This window comes from Oncorhynchus tshawytscha, linkage group LG19 (assembly GCF_018296145.1).
Source record: "Oncorhynchus tshawytscha isolate Ot180627B linkage group LG19, Otsh_v2.0, whole genome shotgun sequence".
Classification (NCBI taxonomy): Eukaryota; Metazoa; Chordata; class Actinopteri; order Salmoniformes; family Salmonidae; genus Oncorhynchus; species Oncorhynchus tshawytscha.
Window position 1 is genome coordinate 17,218,732 of NC_056447.1, and position 20,700 is coordinate 17,239,431.

A 20,700-nucleotide genomic window follows, 5' to 3' on the forward strand; every position below is an offset into this window, starting at 1 on the left:
AGCGTGTTGAATGTTACTAGATTATGTCCCATACTCCTACTGGAGCGTGTTGTATGACTCTGGATGAGTCCTGATGACACCACCTCCTACTGGAGCGTGTTGTATGTTACTAGACATTATGTCCCACCTACTGGAGCGTAACTAGATGGATGAGTCCCTGACTCCTACTGGAGCGTGTTGTATGTTACTAGATGGATGAGTCCTGACCACCACCTCCTACTGGAGCGTGTTGTATGTTACTAGATGGATGAGTCCTGACGACACCACCTCCTACTGGAGCGTGTTGAATGTTACTAGACATTATGTCCCATACTGTAATACTCCTGACTCTGGATGAGTCCTGATGACACCACCTCCTCCTACTAGAGCGTGTTGTATGTTACTAGATGGATGAGTCCTGACGACACCACCTCCTACTGGAGCGTGTTGAATGTTACTAGACATTATGTCCCATACTGTAATACTCCTGACTCTGGATGAGTCCTGACGACACCACCTCCTCCTCCTGGAGCGTGTTGTATGTTACTAGACATTATGTCCCATACTGTAATACTCCTGACTCTGGATGAGTCCTGATGACACCACCTCCTCCTACTAGAGCGTGTTGTATGTTACTAGATGGATGAGTCCTGACGACACCACCTCCTCCTACTGGAGCGTGTTGTATGTTACTAGATGGATGAGTCCTGACGACACCACCTCCTACTGGAGCGTGTTGTATGTTACTAGACATTATGTCCCATACTGTAATACTCCTGACTCTGGATGAGTCCTGATGACACCACCTCCTCCTACTAGAGCGTGTTGTATGTTACTAGACATTATGTCCCATACTGTAATACTCCTGACTCTGGATGAGTCCTGATGACACCACCTCCTCCTACTAGAGCGTGTTGTATGTTACTAGACATTATGTCCCATACTGTAATACTCCTGACTCTGGATGAGTCCTGATGACACCACCTCCTCCTACTAGAGCGTGTTGTATGTTACTAGATGGATGAGTCCTGACGACACCACCTCCTACTGGAGCGTGTTGAATGTTACTAGACATTATGTCCCATACTGTAATACTCCTGACTCTGGATGAGTCCTGATGACACCACCTCCTACTAGAGCGTGTTGTATGTTACTAGACATTGTCCCATACTGTAATACTCCTGACTCTGGATGAGTCCTGACGACACCACCTCCTACTAGAGCGTGTTGTATGTTACTAGACATTATGTCCCATACTGTAATACTCCTGACTCTGGATGAGTCCTGATGACACCACCTCCTCCTACTAGAGCGTGTTGTATGTTACTAGACATTATGTCCCATACTGTAATACTCCTGACTCTGGATGAGTCCTGACGACACCACCTCCTCCTACTGGAGCGTGTTGTATGTTACTAGATGGATGAGTCCTGACGACACCACCTCCTCCTACTGGAGCGTGTTGTATGTTACTAGATGGATGAGTCCTGACGACACCACCTCCTCCTACTGGAGCGTGTTGAATGTTACTAGATGGACGAGTCCTGACGACACCACCTCCTACTGGAGCGTGTTGAATGTTACTAGATGGATGAGTCCTGACGACACCACCTCCTCCTACTGGAGCGTGTTGAATGTTACTAGATGGACGAGTCCTGACGACACCACCTCCTACTGGAGCGTGTTGAATGTTACTAGATGGATGAGTCCTGACGACACCACCTCCTCCTACTGGAGCGTGTTGAATGTTACTAGATGGACGAGTCCTGACGACACCACCTCCTACTGGAGCGTGTTGAATGTTACTAGATGGATGAGTCCTGACGACACCACCTCCTCCTCCTGGAGCGTGTTGAATGTTACTAGATGGATGAGTCCTGACGACACCACCTCCTCCTACTGGAGCGTGTTGAATGTTACTAGACATTATGTCCCATACTGTAATACTCCTGACTCTGGATGAGTCCTGATGACACCACCTCCTCCTACTAGAGCGTGTTGTATGTTACTAGATGGATGAGTCCTGACGACACCACCTCCTCCTGGAGCGTGTTGTATGTTACTAGATGGATGAGTCCTGACGACACCACCTCCTACTGGAGCGTGTTGAATGTTACTAGATGGATGAGTCCTGACGACACCACCTCCTCCTACTGGAGCGTGTTGAATGTTACTAGATGGACGAGTCCTGACGACACCACCTCCTACTGGAGCGTGTTGAATGTTACTAGATGGATGAGTCCTGACGTCCACCTCCTCCTCCTGGAGCGTGTTGAATGTTACTAGATGGATGAGTCCTGACGACACCACCTCCTACTACTGGAGCGTGTTGAATGTTACTAGACATTATGTCCCATACTGTAATACTCCTGACTCTGGATGAGTCCTGATGACACCACCTCCTCCTACTAGAGCGTGTTGTATGTTACTAGATGGATGAGTCCTGACGACACCACCTCCTCCTGGGGCGTGTTGTATGTTACTAGATGGATGAGTCCTGACGACACCACCTCCTACTGGAGCGTGTTGAATGTTACTAGATGGATGAGTCCTGACGACACCACCTCCTCCTACTGGAGCGTGTTGAATGTTACTAGATGGATTAGTCCCACTGACACCACCTCCTACTGGAGCGTGTTGAATGTTACTAGATGGATGAGTCCTGACGACACCACCTCCTCCTACTGGAGCGTGTTGAATGTTACTAGATGGATTAGTCCTGTCCACCTCCTACTGGAGCGTGTTGAATGTTACTAGATGGATGAGTCCTGACGACACCACCTCCTCCTACTGGAGCGTGTTGAATGTTACTAGACATTATGTCCCATACTGTAATACTCCTGACTCTGGATGAGTCCTGACGACACCACCTCCTCCTACTAGAGCGTGTTGAATGTTACTAGATGGATGAGTCCTGTCCACCACCTCCTCCTACTGGAGCGTGTTGTATGTTACTAGATGGATGAGTCCTGACGACACCACCTCCTACTAGAGCGTGTTGAATGTTACTAGACATTATGTCCCATACTGTAATACTCCTGACTCTGGATGAGTCCTGACGACACCACCTCCTCCTACTAGAGCGTGTTGAATGTTACTAGATGGATGAGTCCTGACGACACCACCTCCTCCTACTGGAGCGTGTTGTATGTTACTAGATGGATGAGTCCTGACGACACCACCTCCTACTGGAGCGTGTTGTATGTTACTAGATGGATGAGTCCTGACGACACCACCTCCTACTGGAGCGTGTTGTATGTTACTAGATGGATGAGTCCTGACGACACCACCTCCTACTGGAGCGTGTTGTATGTTACTAGATGGATGATGTCCCACCTCCTACTGGAGCGTGTTGTATGTTACTAGATGGATGAGTCCTGACCACCTCCTACTGGATGTTGTATGTTACTAGATGGATGAGTCACCACCACCACCTCCTACTGGAGCGTGTTGTATGTTACTAGATGGATGAGTCCTGACGACGACTGGAGCGTGTTGAATGTTACTAGACATTATGTCCCATACTGTAATACTCCTGACTCTGGATGAGTCCTGATGACACCACCTCCTCCTACTAGTGTTGTATGTTACTAGATGGATGAGTCCTGACGACACCACCTCCTACTGGAGCGTGTTGAATGTTACTAGACATTATGTCCCATACTGTAATACTCCTGACTCTGGATGAGTCCTGATGACACCACCTCCTCCTACTGGAGCGTGTTGTATGTTACTAGACATTATGTCCCATACTGTAATACTCCTGACTCTGGATGAGTCCTGATGACACCACCTCCTCCTACTAGAGCGTGTTGTATGTTACTAGATGGATGAGTCCTGACGACACCACCTCCTCCTACTGGAGCGTGTTGTATGTTACTAGATGGATGAGTCCTGACGACACCACCTCCTACTGGAGCGTGTTGTATGTTACTAGACATTATGTCCCATACTGTAATACTCCTGACTCTGGATGAGTCCTGATGACACCACCTCCTCCTACTAGAGCGTGTTGTATGTTACTAGACATTATGTCCCATACTGTAATACTCCTGACTCTGGATGAGTCCTGATGACACCACCTCCTCCTACTAGAGCGTGTTGTATGTTACTAGACATTATGTCCCATACTGTAATACTCCTGACTCTGGATGAGTCCTGATGACACCACCTCCTCCTACTAGAGCGTGTTGTATGTTACTAGATGGATGAGTCCTGACGACACCACCTCCTACTGGAGCGTGTTGAATGTTACTAGACATTATGTCCCATACTGTAATACTCCTGACTCTGGATGAGTCCTGATGACACCACCTCCTACTAGAGCGTGTTGTATGTTACTAGACATTGTCCCATACTGTAATACTCCTGACTCTGGATGAGTCCTGACTGGAGCGTGTTGTATGTTACTAGACATTATGTCCCATACTGTAATACTCCTGACTCTGGATGAGTCCTGATGACACCACCTCCTCCTACTAGAGCGTGTTGTATGTTACTAGACATTATGTCCCATACTGTAATACTCCTGACTCTGGATGAGTCCTGACGACACCACCTCCTCCTACTGGAGCGTGTTGTATGTTACTAGATGGATGAGTCCTGACGACACCACCTCCTCCTACTGGAGCGTGTTGTATGTTACTAGATGGATGAGTCCTGACGACACCACCTCCTCCTACTGGAGCGTGTTGAATGTTACTAGACATTATGTCCCATACTGTAATACTCCTGACTCTGGATGAGTCCTGATGACACCACCTCCTCCTACTAGAGCGTGTTGTATGTTACTAGATGGATGAGTCCTGACGACACCACCTCCTCCTGGAGCGTGTTGTATGTTACTAGATGGATGAGTCCTGACGACACCACCTCCTACTGGAGCGTGTTGAATGTTACTAGATGGATGAGTCCTGACGACACCACCTCCTCCTACTGGAGCGTGTTGAATGTTACTAGATGGACGAGTCCTGACGACACCACCTCCTACTGGAGCGTGTTGAATGTTACTAGATGGATGAGTCCTGACGACACCACCTCCTCCTACTGGAGCGTGTTGAATGTTACTAGATGGACGAGTCCTGACGACACCACCTCCTACTGGAGCGTGTTGAATGTTACTAGATGGATGAGTCCTGACGACACCACCTCCTCCTACTGGAGCGTGTTGAATGTTACTAGATGGACGAGTCCTGACGACACCACCTCCTACTGGAGCGTGTTGAATGTTACTAGATGGATGAGTCCTGACGACACCACCTCCTCCTCCTGGAGCGTGTTGAATGTTACTAGATGGATGAGTCCTGACGACACCACCTCCTCCTACTGGAGCGTGTTGAATGTTACTAGACATTATGTCCCATACTGTAATACTCCTGACTCTGGATGAGTCCTGATGACACCACCTCCTCCTACTAGAGCGTGTTGTATGTTACTAGATGGATGAGTCCTGACGACACCACCTCCTCCTGGAGCGTGTTGTATGTTACTAGATGGATGAGTCCTGACGACACCACCTCCTACTGGAGCGTGTTGAATGTTACTAGATGGATGAGTCCTGACGACACCACCTCCTCCTACTGGAGCGTGTTGAATGTTACTAGATGGACGAGTCCTGACGACACCACCTCCTACTGGAGCGTGTTGAATGTTACTAGATGGATGAGTCCTGACGACACCACCTCCTCCTCCTGGAGCGTGTTGAATGTTACTAGATGGATGAGTCCTGACGACACCACCTCCTCCTACTGGAGCGTGTTGAATGTTACTAGACATTATGTCCCATACTGTAATACTCCTGACTCTGGATGAGTCCTGATGACACCACCTCCTCCTACTAGAGCGTGTTGTATGTTACTAGATGGATGAGTCCTGACGACACCACCTCCTCCTGGGGCGTGTTGTATGTTACTAGATGGATGAGTCCTGACGACACCACCTCCTACTGGAGCGTGTTCAATGTTACTAGATGGATGAGTCCTGACGACACCACCTCCTCCTACTGGAGCGTGTTGAATGTTACTAGATGGACGAGTCCTGACGACACCACCTCCTACTGGAGCGTGTTGAATGTTACTAGATGGATGAGTCCTGACGACACCACCTCCTCCTACTGGAGCGTGTTGAATGTTACTAGATGGACGAGTCCTGACGACACCACCTCCTACTGGAGCGTGTTGAATGTTACTAGATGGATGAGTCCTGAATGTTCCTGGACTGTTGAATGTTACTAGATGGATGAGTCCTGACGACACCACCTCCTCCTACTGGAGCGTGTTGAATGTTACTAGACATTATGTCCCATACTGTAATACTCCTGACTCTGGATGAGTCCTGATGACACCACCTCCTCCTACTAGAGCGTGTTGTATGTTACTAGATGGATGAGTCCTGACGGAGCGTGTTGTATGTTACTAGATGGATGAGTCCACCCACCTCCTACTGGAGCGTGTTGAATGTTACTAGATGGATGAGTCCTGACGACACCACCTCCTCCTACTGGAGCGTGTTGAATGTTACTAGATGGAGAGTCCTGACGACACCACCTCCTACTGGAGCGTGTTGAATGTTACTAGATGGACCACCACCTCCTACTGGAGCGTGTTGAATGTTACTAGATGGATGAGTCCTGACGACACCACCTCCTCCTACTGGAGCGTGTTGAATGTTACTAGACATTATGTCCCATACTGTAATACTCCTGACTCTGGATGAGTCCTGATGACACCACCTCCTCCTACTAGAGCGTGTTGTATGTTACTAGACATTATGTCCCATACTGTAATACTCCTGACTCTGGATGAGTCCTGACGACACCACCTCCTCCTACTGGAGCGTGTTGTATGTTACTAGATGGATGAGTCCTGACGACACCACCTCCTCCTACTGGAGCGTGTTGTATGTTACTAGATGGATGAGTCCTGACGACACCACCTCCTCCTACTGGAGCGTGTTGAATGTTACTAGACATTATGTCCCATACTGTAATACTCCTGACTCTGGATGAGTCCTGATGACACCACCTCCTCCTACTAGAGCGTGTTGTATGTTACTAGATGGATGAGTCCTGACGACACCACCTCCTCCTGGAGCGTGTTGTATGTTACTAGATGGATGAGTCCACGACACCACCTCCTACTGGAGCGTGTTGAATGTTACTAGATGGATGAGTCCTGACGACACCACCTCCTCCTACTGGAGCGTGTTGAATGTTACTAGATGGATGAGTCCTGAAGAGCACCACCTCCTACTGGAGCGTGTTGAATGTTACTAGATGGATGAGTCCTGACGACACCACCTCCTCCTACTGGAGCGTGTTGAATGTTACTAGATGGACGAGTCCTGGACACCACCTCCTACTGGAGCGTGTTGAATGTTACAGATGGATGAGTCCTGACGACACCACCTCCTCCTACTGGAGCGTGTTGAATGTTACTAGATGGACGAGTCCTGACGACACCACCTCCTACTGGAGCGTGTTGAATGTTACTAGATGGATGAGTCCTGACTCACCACCTCCTACTGGAGCGTGTTAAATGTTACTAGATGGATGAGTCCTGACTACACCACCTCCTCCTCCTGGAGCGTGTTGAATGTTACTAGATGGATGAGTCCTGACGACACCACCTCCTCCTACTGGAGCGTGTTGAATGTTACTAGACATTATGTCCCATACTGTAATACTCCTGACTCTGGATGAGTCCTGATGACACCACCTCCTCCTACTAGAGCGTGTTGTATGTTACTAGATGGATGAGTCCTGACGACACCACCTCCTCCTGGAGCGTGTTGTATGTTACTAGATGGATGAGTCTGAAACACCACCTCCTCCTGGAGCGTGTTGTATGTTACTAGATGGATGAGTCCTGACGACACCACCTCCTACTGGAGCGTGTTGAATGTTACTAGATGGATGAGTCCTGACGACACCACCTCCTCCTACTGGAGCGTGTTGAATGTTACTAGATGGACGAGTCCTGACGACACCACCTCCTACTGGAGCGTGTTGAATGTTACTAGATGGATGAGTCCTGACGACACCACCTCCTCCTACTGGAGCGTGTTGAATGTTACTAGATGGACGAGTCCTGACGACACCACCTCCTACTGGAGCGTGTTGAATGTTACTAGATGGATGAGTCCTGACGACACCACCTCCTCCTACTGGAGCGTGTTGAATGTTACTAGATGGACGAGTCCTGAAAGCACCACCTCCTACTGGAGCGTGTTGAATGTTACTAGATGGATGAGTCCTGAACACCACCTCCTCCTCCTGGAGCGTGTTGAATGTTACTAGATGGATGAGTCCTGACGACACCACCTCCTCCTACTGGAGCGTGTTGAATGTTACTAGACATTATGTCCCATACTGTAATACTCCTGACTCTGGATGAGTCCTGATGACACCACCTCCTCCTACTAGAGCGTGTTGTATGTTACTAGATGGATGAGTCCTGACGACACCACCTCCTCCTGGGGCGTGTTGTATGTTACTAGATGGATGAGTCTGAAACCACCTCCTACTGGAGCGTGTTCAATGTTACTAGATGGATGAGTCCTGACGACACCACCTCCTCCTACTGGAGCGTGTTGAATGTTACTAGATGGATGAGTCCTGACGACACCACCTCCTACTGGAGCGTGTTGAATGTTACTAGATGGATGAGTCCTGAACACCACCTCCTCCTACTGGAGCGTGTTGAATGTTACTAGATGGACGAGTCCTGACGACACCACCACCTCCTACTGGAGCGTGTTGAATGTTACTAGATGGATGAGTCCTGACGACACCACCTCCTCCTCCTGGAGCGTGTTGAATGTTACTAGATGGATGAGTCCTGACGACACCACCTCCTCCTACTGGAGCGTGTTGAATGTTACTAGACATTATGTCCCATACTGTAATACTCCTGACTCTGGATGAGTCCTGATGACACCACCTCCTCCTACTAGAGCGTGTTGTATGTTACTAGATGGATGAGTCCTGACGACACCACCTCCTCCTGGAGCGTGTTGTATGTTACTAGATGGATGAGTCCTGACTGACTCCACCTCCTACTGGAGCGTGTTAAATGTTACTAGATGGATGAGTCCTGATTACACCACCTCCTCCTACTGGAGCGTGTTGAATGTTACTAGATGGACGAGTCCTGAAAATCACCACCTCCTACTGGAGCGTGTTGAATGTTACTAGATGGACGAGTCCTGACGACACCACCTCCTACTGGAGCGTGTTGAATGTTACTAGATGGATGAGTCCTGACGACACCACCTCCTCCTACTGGAGCGTGTTGAATGTTACTAGATGGACGAGTCCTGACGACACCACCTCCTACTGGAGCGTGTTGAATGTTACTAGATGGATGAGTCCTGACGACACCACCTCCTCCTACTGGAGCGTGTTGAATGTTACTAGATGGACGAGTCCTGACGACACCACCTCCTACTGGAGCGTGTTGAATGTTACTAGATGGATGAGTCCTGACGACACCACCTCCTACTGGAGCGTGTTGAATGTTACTAGATGGATGAGTCCTGACGACACCACCTCCTCCTACTGGAGCGTGTTGAATGTTACTAGATGGATGAGTCCTGACGACACCACCTCCTATGGAGCGTGTTGAATGTTACTAGATGGATGAGTCCTGAGACACCACCTCCTCCTACTGGAGCGTGTTGAATGTTACTAGACATTATGTCCCATACTGTAATACTCCTGACTCTGGATGAGTCCTGATGACACCACCTCCTCCTACTAGAGCGTGTTGTATGTTACTAGATGGATGAGTCCTGACGACACCACCTCCTCCTACTGGAGCGTGTTGAATGTTACTAGACATTATGTCCCATACTGTAATACTCCTGACTCTGGATGAGTCCTGATGACACCACCGCCTTCTGCTGGTATACTAACACTACTACACGTCTGCATCACAATCAAACCGCTAGCTACTGCATCTACAGTACAGCAAGGATATGGCTCCCTCAACCTTTCCCCTGCAAGCCAGTCCCCGAGGACGAGAGGGGGGGGACGAGGACGAGAGGTGGAGGGAGAGAGGGGGGTGGAGGACGAGAGGGGGGTGGAGGGGGGAGAAGAGAGCTTGTTGTTTTCAGCCTATTACTTCAGAGGCCTGTTAGCCAGTCAGAGCACATCTGAGACATGAACACAGCAGTGTCAGAGGTCGACTAGAGAGGAGAGTGTTGCTTCCAGCACGTCACTGTCAAAGTTGTACTTACTATGACTGGGATATCGCGCTACCTTATGATGACTCACTAACTGTAAGTTACTCAGGATAAGAGCCTCTGCTAAATGACTCACTAGATAAGAGCCTCTGCTAAATGACACACTAGATAAGAGCCTCTGCTAAATGACTAACTAAACTTAAGTCTCTCTGGATATGATTCTCTGTTAAATGACTAAAATGGCAAAGTAAAATGTCTGTGGACCTAGGATGGAATTTAAGGATTTTGAGCACTATTAAACCCCATTTCTACTTACCCGGGTCATGAAAGCCCATTTCTACTTACCCGGGTCATGAAAGCCCATTTCTACTTACCCGGCTCATGAAAGCCCATTTCTACTTACCCGGCTCATGAAAGCCCATTTCGACTTATCCGGCTCATGAAAGCCCATTTCTACTTACCCGGCTCATGAAAGCCCATTTCGACTTACCCGGGTCATTAAAGCCCATTTCGACTTACCCGGGTCATTAAAGCCCATTTCGGGGTCATGAAAGCCCATTTCGAGCCCATTTCTACTTACCCGGGTCGTGAAAGCCCATTTCTACTTACCCGGCTCGTGAAAGCCCATTTCTATTTACCCGGCTCATGAAAGCCCATTTCTATTTACCTGGCTCATGAAAGCCCATTTCTACTTACCCGGCTCATGAAAGCCCATTTCTACTTACCCGGCTCATGAAAGCCCATTTCTACTTACCCGGCTCATGAAAGCCCATTTCTATTTACCCGGCTCATGAAAGCCCATTTCTACTTACCCGGCTCATGAAAGCCCATTTCTACTTACCCGGCTCATGAAAGCCCTTTTCTACTTACCCGGCTCATGAAAGCCCATTTCTACTTAGCCCATTTCTACTTACCCGGCTCGTGAAAGCCCATTTCTACTTACCCGGGTCATGAAAGCCCATTTCTACCAGGCACATCTTCTACCAGCCCGGTCTGAAAAGCTTCGGGCTTGAATCCGTGATGGACCAGTTTCTACAGTTCTTCCCCGTAGAGTCTCTCATTTCTCTAGTAATTCTCATAGAATCACAATGGAATTAAAATGCTAAATCATCCTTCTGGGTTGTTGCTTTGAGTGGGACGGACAGACAGACAGACAGACGGACGGACAGGATTTTCCTGCTGTTTCTACCTCTGTTCCTCACAAAGAGCCAAGATGATCACCAACCCATGTATATGCCACCCCAAGTCTCTCTCGCTGTCTCTCTCTCTCGCTGTCTCTCTCTCTCGCTGTCTCTCTCTCTCGCTGTCTCTCTCTCTCGCTGTCTCTCTCTCTCGCTGTCTCTCTCGCTCGCTGTCTCTCTCGCTCGCTGTCTCTCTCTCTATTCAATTGACTTTATTGACATGGCAAGTTCATTATTACTTACATTGTCAAAGTATACATATCGAAAAATAAAAATAAAATGAAAATATATATTTATATATAAATAAATGGTGGGACCAACAGCAATAATAATAGTAGTAGTGGACATGGGATTACCATTAACAACAACTACAACAACAATATTAATGAGAACGACAATACATTAAAGCAGTGGTAGTAGACCAGTGTCAACATGACAGAGAAGACACATGACCTGGTAGTAGATCAGTGTCAACATGACTGAGAAGACACATGACCTGGTAGTAGACCAGTGTCATCATGACTGAGAAGACACATGACCTGGTAGTAGACCAGTGTCAACATGACAGAGAAGACACATGACCTGGTAGTAGACCAGTGTCATCATGACTGAGAAGACACATGACCTGGTAGTAGACCAGTGTCAACATGACTGAGAAGACACATGACCTGGTAGTAGACCAGTGTCAACATGACTGAGAAGACACATGACCTGGTAGTAGACCAGTGTCAACATGACTGAGAAGACACATGACCTGGTAGTAGACCAGTGTCAACATGACTGAGAAGACACATGACCTGGTAGTAGACCAGTGTCAACATGACTGAGAAGACACATGACCTGGTAGTAGACCAGTGTCAACATGACTGAGAAGACACATGACCTGGTAGTGACCAGTGTCAAAACAAGATGGGAAATACACATGACCTGGTAGTAGACCAGTGTCAACATGACTGGCAGGAAGACACATGACCTGGCTAGTAGACTGCACATTGTGTCAATCATGTATTGAATTATAATTTTGGGAAAGAAATATTCTCTTAGGTCTGAGACACATGACCTGGTATGAAAGACAAAGCAGCCAGCCACAAAGACTGTCCTCTCTGGGCACAAGATGGGAAATATTATCGACATGACTTTTCACTGGCTGTCCCTCAGGTTGTGGCAGGAGGACACATATTTGGCTGCCAAAACTGCACATTGTGGCTTTTCACCATCTTTTATAGTTTCACATTCTTTGTATTGAATTATAATTTTGGGAAAGAAATATTCTCTTAGGTCTGAGTATTTGTCACAGTGTAATAGGAAATGCAGCTCTGTCTCTACCGCTCCCCTGGAGCAGAGTGAGCACAGACTGTCCTCTCTGAGCAGCCAGGTTGGTCTGTGACGACCGGTCTCTATATAGAAGTTTACTTTGATTTTTTGTGGTGTCTTTCCAATTGGTGATATATTTTTCTTTTTGTTTTGTGATGATTTGGTTGGGCCAGATTTTCTGAGTGCTGTCCTGAGGCTCTATGGGGTTGGTTTGGGTTGGTGAACTGAGCCTCAGAACCAGCTGGCTGAGTGCTGTCCTGAGGCTCTATGGGGTTGGTTTGGGTTGGTGAACTGAGCCTCAGAACCAGCTGGCTGAGTGCTGTCCTGAGGCTCTATGGGGTTGGTTTGGGTTAGTGAACTGAGCCTCAGAACCAGCTGGCCGAGGGGACGCTTCTCTTGTTTCATCTCTTGACATTGTAGGGCTGTGTGATGGAATGTTTTGGGGTCACTTGTTTTGGGTATTGGCCCAATTCTGGCCCAATTCTGCTCTACATGCATTATTTGGAGTTTTTCTTTGCACTTGCAATAGTCTTGTAAAACTCTGCATGCAGTATTTCAATTGGATGTTTGTCCCATTTGGTAAATTAATTATAAGAGATTGGACCCCATACTTCACTGCCATATAGAGCAATAGGTTCTATAACTGATTGAAAAATTTTGAGCCAGATTCTATTTGGAATTTCGATTTTGATGTTCCTTTTAATGGCATAGAATGCCCTTCTTGGTTTGTCTCTGAGCTCATTCACAGCCATGTGAAAGCTACCTGTGTTGCTGATATTTAGTCCTAGATACGTGTAGTTTTTGGTGTGTTCTAATAGAACTGTGTCCAAATATAATTTATATTTGTCATCCTGATTTCTGGACCTTTTTTGGAATATCATTATATATATATATTTTTTTTAGGTTAACGGTCAGAGCCCAGGTCTGACAGAACCTGTGGTTAACGGTCAGAGCCCAGGTCTGACAGAACCTGTGGTTAACGGTCAGAGCCCAGGTCTGACAGAACCTGTGGTTAACGGTCAGAGCCCAGGTCTGACAGAACCTGAGGTTAACGGTCAGAGCCCAGGTCTGACAGAACCTGAGGTTAACGGTCAGAGCCCAGGTCTGACAGAACCTGAGGTTAACGGTCAGAGCCCAGGTCTGAACCTGGAACCTGAGGTTAACGGTCAGAGCCCAGGTCTGTCTTACGGAACCTGTGGTTAACGGTCAGAGCCCAGGTCTGACGGAACCTGTGGTTAACGGTCAGAGCCCAGGTCTGACGGAACCTGTGGTTAACGGTCAGAGCCCAGGTCTGTGGTTAACGGTCACGGAACCTGTGGTTAACGGTCAGAGCCCAGGTCTGACGGAACCTGTGAAGATCATCTGGTGCAGCTGTAACCCCCAGGTCTTTAGTGGGAGACAGCAGCACCAGGTCATCTGTCTACAGCAGACCCTCTTTAGTGGGAGACGGCAGCACCAGGTCATCTGTCTACAGCAGACCCTCTTTAGTGGGAGACAGCAGCACCAGGTCATCTGTCTACAGCAGACCCTCCTTAGTGGGAGACAGCAGCACCAGGTCATCTGTCTACAGCAGACCCTCTTTAGTGGGAGACAGCAGCACCAGGTCATCTGCGTACAGCAGACACTTGATTTCAGTGTTGTGTAGGATGATACCAGGTGCTGCCGATTCTTCTAATGTTTTTGCCAATTCATTAATGTAGATGTTAAATAGTGCTGGACTTGTTGGACAGCCCTGTTTCACTCCCCGTCCCTGAGAGAAGAAGTCTGTTTGCTTGTTGTTAACTCATTAATGTAGATGTTAAATAGTGTTGGGCTTATTGGGCAGCCCTGTTTCACTCCCCTGAGAGAAGAAGTCTGTTTGCTTGTTGTTAACTCATTAATGTAGATGTTAAATAGTGTTGGACTTATTGGGCAGCCCTGTTTCACTCCCCGTCCCTGAGAGAAGTCTGTTTGCTTGTTGCCAATTTTAACCACATTTGTTTTTAGTGTACATTGATTTAATAGCATCATGTTTTCCCTCCAATACCACTTTCTATTAGTTTATAAGAAAGACCTTCATGCCAAATTGAATCAAATGCTTTCTTGAAATCTACAAAACACGAGTAGATTTTTCCTTTGTTTTGGTTTACTTGTTTGTCAATTAGAGTGTGGAGGGTGTAAATGTGGTCTGTTGTATGATAATATTTTAGAAATCCAATCTGGCTTCTGCTCAGGATGTTGTGTTCGTCAAGGAAATTATGTAGTCTGCTATTTATAATACTGCAGAGAATTTTCCCCAAGTTGCTGTTAACGCAAATTCCTCTTTTGGGTCAAATTTGTCTCCATTTTTATAGATTGGTGTGATCAATCCCTGGTTCCAAATATCGGGGAAAATACCTGCAGTGAGGATAATGTTGAAGAGTTTGAGTATAGCCCATTTGAATTTGTGGTCTGTATATTTGATAATTTCATTTAAAATACTATCAGCACCACAGGCCTTTTTGGGTTGGAGAGTGCATAGTTTTTCCAATAATTCTTCTTCAATTCTGGAAACTGTAATCTCTCGCTGTCTCTCTCTCGCCGTCTCTCGCCGTCTGTCTCTCTCTTTCTCCCTATTTCCTTTCTCTCTGGTGTTGTGATCAATGGTCCTCGTAGAGACTAAAGATATATTTTATCACCTTAATAATTGTTTTTTCACAGTACCTCTACTATTCTCTTCTGACCCACAGGCTGTTTGTCTGCTAGCTAGGCAGCCTATCTCTCTTCCTCTCCTCTAGGGTCTATGTTATTGATCCCAGCTGCCTCAGACTCCTGTTCATGTGTCCACTCTGTATTTTTTTTAAACTATTTATTAGTTTACTCTCTGCAGTCATGCAAAATCTTCCTTTTCTCGTTCTCTCTCCTCCCTCAGCCGCTATGAAGCATGTGGCTTGATTTCTCTCCCATCCCTCCTTTTGTTCTCTCTCTCGCTCTCTTTACACCTCTCCTTCTCTCCCCCTCTGTCTCATATCAATGGGCTTTATTGGCATGTGAAACATATGTTAACATTGCCAAAGCATGTGAAATAGATAATGAAAATGAACAGGAAACATTACACTCACAAAAGTTCCAAAAGTGTAAAGACATTTCAAATATTATGTGAAAATAGTTCAAGTACAAAAGGGAAAATAAATTAGCATAAATATGGGTTGTATTTACAATGGTGTTTGTTCTTCACTGGTTGACCTTTTTTGTGATGGCACACTGGAATTTCACCCAGTAGATATGGGAGTTTATCAAAATTGGGTTTATTTTAAAAATTATTTTGTGGGTCTGCGTAATCTGAGGGAAATATGTGTCTCTAATATTGGTCATGCGTTTGGCAGGAGGTTAGGAAGTGCAGCTCAGTTTCCACCTCATTTTGTGGGCAGTGAGCACATAGCCTGTCTTCTCTTGAGAGCCATGTCTGCCTACGGCGGCCTTTCTCAATAGCAAGGCTATGCTCACTGAGTCTGTACATAGTCAGCTTTCCTTAAGTCACTTCTCTTCAAATTAGCTGTTTCTGTTTTAGCCACACCCTTTTTGCTGACAGCTGTATAAAATCGAGGACAGAGCCATGCAATCTCCATAGACCAACATTGGCAGTAGAATGGCCTTACTGAAGAGCTCAGTGACTTTCAACGTGGCACCATCATAGGATGCCACTTTTCCAACGAGTCCGTTAGTAAAATGTTTTGCCCCGGTCAACTGTAAGGGCTGTTATTGTGAAGTGGAAACATCTAGGAGCAACAACGGCTCAGCCCTGAAGTGGTAGGCCACACAACACAACACCTGAAGTGGTACTGAAGCGCATGTTTGTCGGGAGCTTCATGAAAATGTGTTTCCTGCACACAAGCCTAAGATCGCCAAGCGTCATCTGGAGAGCTCGCCGCTATTGGACTCTGGAGCAGTGGAAACGCGTTCTGGATGAATCACGCTTCACCGTCTGACACTCTGACGAACAAATCTGGGTTTGACAGATGCCAGGAGAACGCTACCTGCCACAATGCATAGTGCCAACTGTAAAGTTTGGTGGAGGGGGAATAATGTTCTGGGGTTGTTTTTCATGGTTCGGGCTCCTTAGTTCCTGTTGAAAGGAAATCTTAGCGCAACAGCAGACAATGACATTCTAGATACTGGCGACCTGATTCAATTCAGTGATCCTGCTCGGATCACATAAAGAAGTTGCGATAGTACATTTTTTGTATTTTTTTTAAAGGTGTTATTCAAATTAAAAGCGCAATGAATATTCGACCTTTGTGTAATGATTTAACTCCCACCTCTTGTGGGACATTTATTTTCAAGGAGCGTAATAAATATCAACTGACAAGCTGACGCACACGGTTACAAATAGTAGCTAGCTAGAAATTGCGCAAAAATTGTTTTTTTCAAAGAAGTTGACAATGAATGTAGGGTGTTCCAGCAAGACATAGAAATATTTTATTTTTTGAGGTATCAGGGATAGCTGTGTGCAAAGGAAGCATTGCTGTCTTGAAAGACTACAACTTGTCCCGACACTTCCAGATGAAGCATGCAGAGAAATATAGGAATGTGTCTTCTGAGCAGAGGACAAGTGTATCGAAAGAGTTGCTTTCTCAGTTGCAAAAGCAGCAAGGACTTTTCACAAAACTGCATTCAGCAAACAACGGATTTTGCTAGAGCTAGATATGTACTGTCCCACAAAATTGCTAAACACAGCAAGGCGTTCGCTGAGGGAGAATGCACACCAACGTGAGATGGCCGAGTTTGGTGGAAGGTGCTTTTAAAAAGGTGTGGGGGAGACCTGAAGTCTGAGATGGTTTGAGTTTTTTTCCGAATGAAAGGAAAATATGTCGATTTGCCTCAGCTGAAACAAAAAGAATGGTTGGCTGATTTGTTGTTTTTAACCTTCCGTGGGCATCATGACCCTCCATGAATGAACTGAATTCCAAACTACAAGGGACATTTTGCACGTCAGATGTACAGCCTTGTCTTCAAGGGAACGTTACTCCTCCTGACCCGTCAAGTAGAAGCCAACAATCTCCCCCACCTCCCGGGGGGGGTGGTGTATATAACACTGAGACGTTGTATTTAAGATTCTCTCTCATCCTCTGTCCTGCTATCCCTCTCTCCTCTTCCATCTCTCTCTCTCTCTCTCTCTCTCTCTCTCTCTCATCCTCTCTGTCCTGCTATCCCTCTATCTTCTATCATTCTCTCTCCTCTTCCATCTCTCTCTATCTCATCCTCTCTGTCTGTCTATCCCTCTCTTCTATCATTCTCTCTCCTCTTCCATCTCTCTCTCTCATCCTCTCTATCCCTCTATCATTCTCTCTCCTCTTCCATCTCTCTCTCATCCTCTCTATCCCTCTATCATTCTCTCTCCTCTTCCATCACTCTCTCTCTCATCCTCTCTATCCCTCTATCATTCTCTCTCCTCTTCCATCACTCTCTCTCTCATCCTCTCTATCCCTCTATCTTATATCATTCTCTCTCCTCTTCCATCTCTCTCTCAGCCACGATGAAGCAGGTGGCTCGTACGGTGGCTAAAGTGGAGCTGTCTGATCATGTGTGTGACGTCGTGTTCGCTCTGTTCGACTGCGATGGTGAGTAGGTGTTTGTGTGTTCATTGTTCCATGTTTATATCAATGCGAGACGCTTTCTCTCAATATATTTTAACTAATAATACTATCTCCCCCTTAATACAACTATCTCTCACTCCTCTCTCCCCCTACCTCTCTCTGCTCCCTCCTCCTTCCCTCCCTCTCCCCCTAGGTAATGGAGAACTGAGTAATAAGGAGTTTATAGCCATAATGAAGCAGCGTCTGATGCGAGGTCTAGAGAAACCTAAAGACATGGGTTTCACCCGGTTGGTACGAGCCATGGTGAAGTGTGCCCAAGACACCGCATGGGACTTCGCCATGCCAAAACAGAATTAGACACCTGTGTATGTGTGTGTCACGCCCAAGCAGCATTAAGGATGGGAGGGATGTGTGTGTGCTTGGGCAGGCGTGAGAATGCAAGTGTGTGTATTGGAGTGACGAAAAGGGTGTTTACTCTGCTCCTCCACACAACTCGAACTGTCGATGACGTCTTCTGGCTCCCTGTGTCTCTCTCTCTCTCTCTCTGTGTCTCTCCCTGTGTCTCTCTCTCTGTGTCTCTCTCTGTGTCTCTCCCTGTGTCTCTCTCTCTGTGTCTCTCCCTCTGTGTCTCTCTCTGTGTCTCTCCCTGTGTCTCTCTCTCTGTGTCTCTCTCTGTGTCTCTGTGTCTCTCCCTGTGTCTCTCTCCCTGTGTCTCTCTCTGTGTCTCTCTCCCTGTGTCTCTCCCTCTCCCTGTGTCTCTCCCTGTGTCTCTCCCTGTGTCTCTCTCTGTGTCTCTCTCTCTGTGTCTCTCTCTCTGTGTCTCTCTCTCTGTGTCTCTCTCTCTGTGTCTCTCTCCCTGTGTCTATCCCTGTGTCTCTCTCTCTGTGTCTATCCCTGTGTCTCTCTCTCTGTCTCTCTCTCTCTGTGTCTCTCTCTTTCTCTGTCTCTCTCTTTCTCTGTCTCGGTCTCTCTCTGTCTCGGTGTCTCTCTCTCTCTGTCTCGGTGTCTCTCTCTGTCTCTGTGTCTCTCTCTCTCTGTCTGTGTCTCGGTGTCTCTCTCTCTCTCTGTCTCGGATTTAAAGCATATAGTTAATTGGCAACAATAGATGTTATAACTCATATCTGTTCACACCAATTAAAGACATCAAACTCATTATGACATCAGCTCTGGCGTAAACATAATCAATCATGTTACTACAATATGGTTCTTTCATCCAAAATGACACCCTATTCCCTATGCAGTGCACTACTTTAGACCAGGGCCCTATGGGGAATGGCACCCTATTCCCTATGTAGTGCACTGCTTTAGACCAGGGCCCTATGGGGAATGGCACCCTATTCCCTATGTAGTGCACTACTTTAGACCAGGGCCCTATGGGGAATGGCACCCTATTCCCTATGTAGTGCACTACTTTAGACCAGGGCCCTATGGGGAATGGCACCCTATTCCCTATGTAGTGCACTACTTTAGACCAGGGCCCTATGGGGAATGGCACCCTATTCCCTATGTAGTGCACTACTTTAGACCAGTGCCCTAGGGGGAATGGCACCCTATTCCCTATGTAGTGCACTACTTTAGACCAGTGCCCTAGGGGGAATGGCACCCTATTCCCTATGTAGTGCACTGCTTTAGACCAGGGCCCTATGGGGAATGGCACCCTATTCCCTATGTAGTGCACTACTGTAGACCAGAACCCTATGGGTCTTCTTATGGGCCCTGGTCAAGCGTAGTGCACTACATAGGGAATAGGGTGCCATTTTGAGATGCTGACGTGGCAGTTTGTCCTAGGAGGCTTTCCATGGACGGCTCTCCGCAATGCATCATGGGTATTATTAGGGGATGGGAGTTATAATCTTGTATATTTATTGTTTTGGGATTTGTAGTAATTGTCTTGGCGAATGTAATGTAAACACAACCTTTTTCCCTGAATAAGGATTAAACAGCACTTTATAAACCCTCGTTATAGTTTAGAGGATTTATGTTTGACTGCAAAACAAGAAATCCTGTTACTCCCTCAATTCAAAGGTTAAAGGATTTGTTTAAATCATGTGGAATGTCTCTCTAAAATAGGTGTCTCTCTCTGAGGCTGTTCCATCTCTCTCATCTCTCATCCTCTCTGTCCTTCTATCCCTCTATCTAATGTCTCTCTCTGAGGCTGTTCCATCTCTCTCATCTCTCATCCTCTCTGTCCTTCTATCCCTCTATCTAATGTCTCTCTCTGAGGCTGTTCCATCTCTCTCATCCTCTCTGTCCTTCTATCCCTCTATCTAATGTCTCTCTCTGAGGCTGTTCCATCTCTCTCATCTCTCATCATCTCTCATCCTCTCTGAGGCTGTTCCATCTCTCTCATCTCTCATCCTCTCTGTCCTTCTATCCCTCTATCTAATGTCTCTCTCTGAGGCTGTTCCATCTCTCTCATCTCTCATCCTCTCTGTCCTTCTATCCCTCTATCTAATGTCTCTCTGAGGCTGTTCCATCTCTCTCATCTC

At 46.8% G+C, this 20,700-nt stretch overlaps 1 protein-coding gene across 11 annotated transcripts in view; it reads left to right on the top strand.

Moving 5' to 3' along the window:
• The window catches only part of micu1 (mitochondrial calcium uptake 1), a 121,534-nt gene extending 102,705 nt beyond the window's left edge, over window positions 1-18,829 (top strand). For all 11 annotated transcript variants that reach the window (XM_042301387.1, XM_042301388.1, XM_042301389.1 and 8 more), the window contains 2 exons: window positions 18,146-18,235; window positions 18,405-18,829. In XM_042301387.1, the coding sequence (XP_042157321.1) occupies window positions 18,146-18,235; window positions 18,405-18,568 (254 nt within the window). In that variant the 3' untranslated portion in view covers window positions 18,569-18,829. The remainder of the gene's footprint in view (window positions 1-18,145; window positions 18,236-18,404) is intronic.
• Window positions 18,830-20,700: the final 1,871 nt, after the last annotated feature.